The sequence below is a fragment of the Octopus sinensis genome, linkage group LG11, assembly GCF_006345805.1.
Source record: "Octopus sinensis linkage group LG11, ASM634580v1, whole genome shotgun sequence".
Lineage (NCBI taxonomy): Eukaryota > Metazoa > Mollusca > Cephalopoda > Octopoda > Octopodidae > Octopus > Octopus sinensis.
Genome location: NC_043007.1, coordinates 40396067 through 40405005, shown reverse-complemented (window position 1 = coordinate 40405005; position 8939 = coordinate 40396067). Strand labels below are relative to the sequence as shown.

At 36.9% G+C, this 8939-nt stretch overlaps 1 protein-coding gene across 5 annotated transcripts in view; it reads left to right on the top strand.

Annotated features, from left to right (window-relative positions):
* Positions 1–8939, top strand: part of LOC115217202 (thyroid receptor-interacting protein 11) — a 220694-nt gene that overhangs the window by 6765 nt on the left and 204990 nt on the right. For 2 of the 5 annotated variants that reach the window (XM_036507381.1, XM_029786840.2), the window contains exon 1: positions 7533–8098. In XM_036507381.1, the coding sequence (XP_036363274.1) occupies positions 8005–8098 (94 nt within the window). In that variant the 5' untranslated portion in view covers positions 7533–8004. Of the gene's footprint in view, positions 1–7506; positions 8099–8939 lie in introns of those variants that run through there. The other 3 variants (XM_036507380.1, XM_036507382.1, XM_029786837.2) reach the window with 3 other exon arrangements.

The window sequence follows — 8939 nt, the reverse complement described above, 5'->3', positions numbered from 1 at the left end:
CTTCACTTGTATACATACATACATTCACACATACATACATACATGCATACATATATGCATGCATGCATACATACATACATACATACATACATACATACATACATACATGCATACATACATACATACATACATACATACATACATACATACATACATGCATACATACACACATACATACATACATGCATGCATGCATGCATGCATGCATACATACATACATACATACATACATGCATACATACACACATACATACATACATGCATGCATGCATGCATGCATACATACATACATACATACATACATACATACATACATACATACATACATCATGCATACATACATACATACACATACATACATACATACATACATACATGCATACATACACACATCATACATACATGCATGCATGCATGCATGCATGCATACATACACATACATACATACATGCATACATACACACATCATACATACATGCATGCATGCATGCATACATACATACATACTACATACATACATACACATACATACATACATACATACACACAGACATACATACATACATGCATACATACATACATACATACATACATACATACATACATACATACATACGTACATAAAACCCCAATAAAATGTAAGCACAACAGACCCGATATAATGATTTAAGATAGAGAAGAGAAACTGCGTACAGTTATGGAAACTAGCTGCTCAGCGGATGTTAACATAAAGCTAAAGATCGGTTAAAAAGAGTATACCTACGCTGAACTGTTGAGAAATCTGCAGTTACTCTATCCAGATTACAAGTTCAGGTTTATACATGTAATTATTGGGGCCCTGGGATATGAAATACTGCCTAAATACCAAATTTGAGAAATTGAGGTTCTCAAAACCAGAAAGGAGAAAGCTGAATCGGAGACTACAGATCCGATCCATTACTGGAACTGTTAAAATATGTAAAATTTTCCAGAGATTTATCATTTAAGTTTATATGAGCATATCTAGATATGCAAGTATATGCATGAGATATACATAAAACAAAACATAGAAATATGTTCACATACATACATACATACATACATACATGCATACATACATACATACATACATACATACATACATACATACATACATACATACATACATACATGCATACATACATAGATACATGCATAAGTGCATACAAAAATACCCTGTTGTTGTTGTTGAAATTCCAATGAAGGAGCCTTGGATCTAGATGAGAAACCGTCTCTTTCTCAATTAGCAAGAAATCATGAAATAAAACTGAATGACATACATACATACATACATACATACATACATACATACATACATACATACATACATACATACACACACCTACATAAACGTACGCGCATACATGTACATGTTTATGTATTTGACACTAGTTTCCCTCTTTGTTCTACGAAACACCCATCCATCCATCCATCCATCCATCCACACCTACATACATGTGTCGGGGAAGGGGTGTAATTATGATGCGTAGTAGTGTGTGAAGAATAATATAAACATATTCCTTCCAGCTTTTCGATGTATGGAAAATTAACGTTTGGGAGTCTCTTGACAGACCGTTTCACGCTTTGATGGCCTCTCCTCAGAGAAGACGTATCCAGCTTCATTACTCAATCAACAGCTAATAGAAATGTATGGTAGTCTCTTGGGTCCGAGAAAGGCGCTTCTGTAATATATTACTGAACAACCAATACAAATGATGTGATTAAATCGACATTACCTATACGTCAGATGTCAAAGTGGTCGCAGAATGCAGAAAAAGTTAGTGGTACGTACACAAAACACACATATCCCACCCATTGCTACTCTAGCCCATGAATTGTTTTGTGCAACGCACTGCCCGGTCCAGGAGTCGTACTCACGATTGCACGAGTGCAACATTCTTGCTTCTCGGTCATGCGCCCTCAACAATCAATAACATTGAATAATCATTGACCATGTAGTCATAAAACAGTCATAAATTAAGCTAACACCGTAATAGATAGCTCCAAATCATATTTAAACTTTTGATGGCTCGCCATTAACTAAACAATATATATTTTATGCGCACGCTACACTCTGAATACTCTGTAGTATTTATTGGGGAAATAAAACGCACGCGTGCAATTTTAATTTATGCATATAAAATGTCCGGTTTAATGACATGGTTAACCACATTTTTAATTAGAATCGAAGGAAAAATATCTTTCAATTATTGATTTGATACTGAACGTATTTTTTTTAAAGCTATGCAATTAACCAGATTATTCGAGTAGGCAGTATTGGCTGTGTGTGTATGTGTGTGTATGTGTATACTTGCGTGTCTTTGTGTGTGTTTGTGTGTGTGTGTGTGTGTACGTATGCGTGTGTGTGTGTGCGAACAAACATACGCATACAGGTAATAAGTATACATATATGCATGAAAATATAAAGGTGGGTGTATGTATGTGTGTGTGTGTGTGCCTGTGTATGTCTGTGAGTGAGTATGACAAAAAAATCTTGTTTAACTGGTTTCTACATTTCCCATGAGACGAAAATTTTCTTGGACGAAAACGTAAAAGAGAGAGGGCGGGAAAGAAAGAGATAGAAGTAGACACAGAGAAAGTGGGTGGGAGAAAGAAAGGGCGAATGTGTAGTGTGTACATGAAAAAGGTTTGTTTTGTTTATCTGTTAGTCAGATACTGAATGAACAGTACTCTAGATTTTTCGGATTCCACCAAACTGGAGAAATCAATGTCCAGTTTGACCATCTTTCGATCGATATCTGAAGAAAAAATAATATGATTGGGTTTTGGGGATCGAATGATTGGAAAAGTGATTGAATCAGATATCTTTGTGAGTGGAAGAATACTAAGACGCAACGGAGGTGGTGATAAGCAAAAGAGAGGAGTGTATCAGGAGGGTTCAATGGATGAAATATATACGAGTTGTTGGTACAGAAATATAGGAACTAGCAATAATAGTTTCTATATTTCTGTACCAACAACTCGTATATATTTCATCCATTGAAGCCTCCTGATATACCCCGCCTCTTTTGCTTATCACCACCTCTGTTGCGTCTTAGTATTCTTCCACTCACACAGATCTCTGATTCAATCACTTTTCCAATCATTCGATCCCCAAAACCAAATCATATTTTTTAAATAATTTTTCCATCGTCTTGACTTAACAACAACCCTCATCGTTTGTTTTTACTGTGTTATTCTCCTTGTCCTGTCTTTTACTGTTTTTATTTGTATTGTTTTTACCGTCTTGTTTTGTTTTTATTGTCCTGTTCTTGGTACCACTTTTACCACTCGGCAAAAAAATACCAAACTTTATTTAATTTGCTTTGCCGGAAGGACCGTTTCAACGAAGTCGTGTTTTGTCCTTACCTTCGTAACGCGGAGTAGACGAAACTGGGACAACTGAAGAAGGGGAATATTCCTTGTGTTGTATGGCTTGTACTCTGTTTTTTCGTTGTTTGAAAAAAAGTTCGTTTCCATGTTTTTGTTTATATGTTTTCGTTTCTCATTGTGTTCAGCGTTTTTTTTTTTGGTGTCCTGTACCCATATATGCATGTATATATACATAGATGTAGGTATGTACATATATATATGTATATATGAATATGTTTATATATATATATATATATATATGTTAGAGCAGTGGACTCGCGGTCGAGGGATCGCGGGTTCGAATCTCAGACCGGGCAATGTGTGTGTTTAAGAGCGTAACACCTAAGCTTCACGCGGCTCCGGCAGAAGGTAATGGCGAACTTCTGCTGACTCTTTCGCCACAACTTTCTCTCACTCTTTCCTCCTGCACCTTGCAGCTCACCTGCGACGGACCGGCGTTTCATCCAGGTGGAGAACCTATACGCCAAGGAAACCGGGAAACCGGCCCTTATGAGCCAGACATGGCTCGAGAAGGAACAAACTATATATACTCTAACACTCTTGCACCCTTTTCATTTTATTAAATAATAGCACAACCGAATAAAATAAACCGGAAAGCGCCCCCCCCACACACACACACACATACACCCAGGGGTCTCATTTAAAATTTTTATTGAAATCCAATTTACCTATAATTCAACTGGATGTTAGTTTAACATGTATGCAAAGTTTCGTCAAGGTTGGTTCACTGGTGTAGGCAGCAAGATGGTAACAAACAGAAAAACAGATAGAAATTGCCATTTATACATATGATGGTAAGGGAAACTGCGATTCGCTTAATTTGTAGTAATTTTGAAGGATTTAGACCGATGTTCATGTATAATGAAAGTTTTAAGGGTTTCTAATGTATATCATTATGCAATATATGTTGCGTGTTCTTTTGCGGAAGTAACAAAAGAAACTAATTGTAAAATAACAGTACAACTTTATTCCTTCGTAAAATGATACAGTGGATCAAAGCAAGAAACATTACAAATTCTGGCAGTTGCTGTTCATTCATCATTTGTATAATTCACCTTTGGTCGTGGTTGATTGCGTGGGCTCCGTTATATTAATTCTCCTCTGAAAAACGATAGGGATCCACGTAACTCGCCTTGATAAAAAACTCTCACCCAACTGAACTGTAAATAATTTGCCACACCAATGTTGGGAGGGATGAGGTCCAGACCTTCGATTCAATTCCAAATCAATACTCAACCAAACACAACACAGGACCCAACAATTGTCCAAACACTCACATAGTAGGTATGTTGACCAATCAATATAGATTAACGTGATAAGCTATAAAATGTTTTTAATATGCTATAATAGAAAAAGGGTCTCGCTATAAAGCATAACAATGCAATACTTTTTCCCTTAGGTAAATGTAGCAGTTTTTATTGTTTGGAAAGATTGCGTTATCGTGTCTTCGTTAAAGTTGTTGTTGAGTGTTTCAATTGTAGAATCAGTGGTTTGAGGTGTACAGATAATGTCTGTAAGTGAAAAGTTGAAGAAGGTTGAAGTGCAGAAGTGTGTGTATAGTCAGGAGTGGCAATAAGTCATTCATTTGTGTAGACGAAGTGTGTGGAAGCCACAACCTAAACCTAAGGTCCACCAGAGTTGATAGTGACTTAAAGATATCTCAGCTTGTGCAAACTGTAATGGTGTGATCTAGAGGGAAATATTTGATTCGAGAGATAAGAAACTTTGAATATATTGGCTGGGTAGTAAGGTGGCAAGTTCTTATCTCAAACACAATTGTTATTGTGTATTCCCAGGTGAACTCAGATTGAATGGAAGGATGACCAAAGACATTCCGGCTGTAACTATCCCGTTTTCGTTCTAAGAGAGTGTTTTTAGAACTAAATTATCTAACACTAGCTTAAGAGCTGCACTCCGTGCAGAGTTTGAAGCTAGCTCCTGCAAGGGGCTGATTGGGCCTGCGGCCCAAAACTAAAGACATAAAAAGCATGACTATAATGCGTCTATAATGACTATATGCTCTGGTGGTGTTTGATCAGAGGTTAAGGACAGATGAGAATTAATTCTGTAATGTAATCATTCTATTGTTCCAGTCCCAAGTTGAATTCCAACTGTTGGCTAATTTGTCCCAAAGTTCTTATCTCGATGTAAAATTAACGAAGCGAATGTTATTTATCTCCCCCTTGATCTCTGAAGTCATCTGACAAACGTCAATCAACCAAACTTTACCTGTCAGAAATAGCAAACCAAATGCTTTTAAATCAGATCCGAATGCTGAATGTTCAAGAACCAAATGAAGAGCAGGTTTTCAATCCCAGGATCAACCTGATTCCAAAACGGTATAATATTTCTATGCAGAGCAAGTGTTGACTGAGATACAGGGGTCCCGAACAGACAGAAAAAAATTTGCTTGTATTATTATAGATGGTTTAAGTTGATAAAGTGTGATCGTGAGACCACACACAGGGCTCCTTCTTTGGTTTTTGTCAGATACATTTAAAAGCTTCGATGATAGGAAGGACAACCATTAGTTTTATCTTCATTGAAATTCTCAAGGATCTTATATCACTGTTCATGATTAGACTCAAATGAATCTGGCTCTATGAAAGCTGTATTGGTGGTCACTCAGAATGGAAAGAAACTTGGAAGAAAGTTGACTGATTTTAATCGCCCTGTTTATTTTTAGGATGTTAGATAATAGATCAGCTGTTTACAGGGTCAGAGAAGTTATTATACTTCTTGGGGAGGTCCGTTTACAGAAAATAATTAATGAATCTGTGATTTTGAAAAAGTGATGAGTCATCAACTTTATCATTTTATGTCTGTGTTCCATGCTTGTATGAGGCGGACATGTCTGCCTCATTACGGTGTATCACCACTTGTTGCGCTCCATTGCCATCATCTTCGTGAAGTTTACCAACCCGATATCATCTATTTTGCAGACTACTATTTCGGTCATTTGTTTCTTCATCTTACAGAAGTTTTTCATACGCATCACTTGTCCATGCCAACAGTTTTCCCTCTTGAACATTAGTGACGATTCCTCAAATGCTAATTTTCTCTATAAGTTCACTTTATTCCTTCACTAGCAGTATTGCCCGGCGTTGCTCGGGTTTGTTTCGACCCTTTAGAATTGGAATTTTTGAAAAGTAAAAATTTTGCATTATGTAGCTTGTTATTTTCTTTAAGTGAATATTTTTCTGATTGAAATACACCGAAAAATGGCGACACAGCAGTAAAAAAATCGTAAAAAATAGGGAGTTTCATAGAAAAAAAATCACCTTTTTGATGTTAATAATTTTTGGTGTTAACATGGTCCGATTTGAATTTTATCTTCTACGGAAGGAAGAGCAAGCCTTCTTCTATCATACTCTCTATTTTGGTCAACTTGCGCTGCAGGGTTTCGGAGGAGATAGTGTTAGTCGAAGGCTACCAAACCTGCCATACACAGACAACTTCAGCTTTATATAGAGAGATTTACACTGGAGTATGACCGCATCAGTTGTTCCTGGATTTTGCGCATCCTCCCCATTCAGTAAGTGGATTATTCAAGGGAAACGCAGAGAAAGAAAGAGAGAGAAGAGGAAGAGAAAAAGAGAGATTGTGACAGAGAGATTGAGTGAGAGAGAAGGAAAGCAAGAGTGATATAGATTGAAAGAACAAGAAAATAAAAGAGACAGAAAAGAAAAGAAGTCTGAGGAAAAAAAGAGAAAGAGGTAAATGCGGAAAAGTTAGTTAGAGAGAGAGGGAGTAGTAAGTGTGCAAAAGTTAGCCAAAGAGGGAAGAAGAGGAGAAAGAGTAATAAGAGTTAATGAGTGAGACCGAGAGATTCAGAGAAAGGTAAAGCGAGAGTTGGAGAGAGATAAAAGTGGAAAGAGAGAGATATAAAGAGAGAGGGAGAGAGAGAGAGTGTGAGAGAGAGGTGTTAGACTGCGTGCGTTGTTGCATAAGTATGTGACAGGAGAGTGAATGTATGTGTGAACACGTTGAAAAGTGAACGTGTGAGTCCGTTTGAAAGACAAAAACAATGAATAAATGAATGAATGAACTATTGGAGAGAAAGACTAGGAAATTTAATAGAGAAAACAAGCGAAAATAATAACAATAAAGAACAAGAGAATGACAGAAAGTTATAGGAATAGATTGGTAAAGAGAGAAATAAAAGAAGATAACTCTGTCTCTTTCCTTTCCGAAGCAGACGACATTAGTGCGCATGCGCACAGGATGACGTGAGTGGAGTCCCAAGATGGCTGCCGTCGTGTTGGCAAATTTGAGTTGGAAAACTGTTACATCAGCAGTGTGTACAGGAGCTGTGTTGTCCGGTCGTTGTCTTCGTTGTCTATCGGCATGTTTGTATTTATCACCGAAAGTAAACACATTAGGGGAATTATATTTTCGAAATTAAAAAAAAAAAAAACAGAAAAGAAATACACCGCAAACAAACAAACAAACGAAAGACAAGCAACAACAACAGCAGGAGAACAACTATAACAACAACAAACATTAATAACAACAATTAATATCAATAACAACAACAGCAACAACACATACGTACGCACATACACACACACATACCTACACAGTGATACAACCATGTCGTGGCTTGGTGGAAGTATCTCCACAATTACTGGTCAGTTGTCCAACTTTACCAAAGATATATTGACAGAGGGTACAGAGGAAGTTAGTGGTACGTACACAATATCCACATATCCCACCCTCCGCTGCTCTCCCCCCCCACATTCATATTATATATATATATATATATATATATATAATATGTTTATCATACAAATGTAACAGTCACACTTTATCCGCTATTTTGTTTGTATGTGTTATCGCTTGTATTTCTTCACTCAGCCGGCATTTTCACAATGTTTGTTTTTTTATGCCCCCACCAATAATTAATAACAACACACCCTTCCTCTTTATATATATATATCATCATCATTGTCTATATTGGTTGTTGAATGTTACGTATGTAGTGCCTGAGAAAGTAGACGGGTTGGTCGAAGTTGGAACGCTCATGGACTAGACATCAGAATTACCACCGTTACTCAAATATGTATGTATACACACACACTCACATGTCTACATTGGTTGCGGTGTTAAGTATATAGCTCCTGAAAAAAAAAAGATGGATGGTCATTGTTGGAACGCTTTTGATTATTACTCTGTTCGGTCAGCAGCATTATTACGCCACGTATATAAATATATATATGATCAAAGGCTTAGTCGTGGGCTAGACATCAACATTATCACCGTATATATTAGGCAATTCGTCATCGAGCTTGCTAAACATAACAGCTAAATCCCCCTCGAATCACACACATCATCGTCTTATGTTTCGTTTGTCAGCTGCGTCTTCTTTGGTCGAAAGTTAAAAGTACTTGTTTACTTCCTTCTCACCGTTAATGGTAATACAGGTAACTGTAAAGAGTGCCAATATCTCTCTTATCAACACCTCACCTGGCTTCCATACACCTTGATAAGTCACATATTTAACTCTGTGTGTGTATATATATATATAT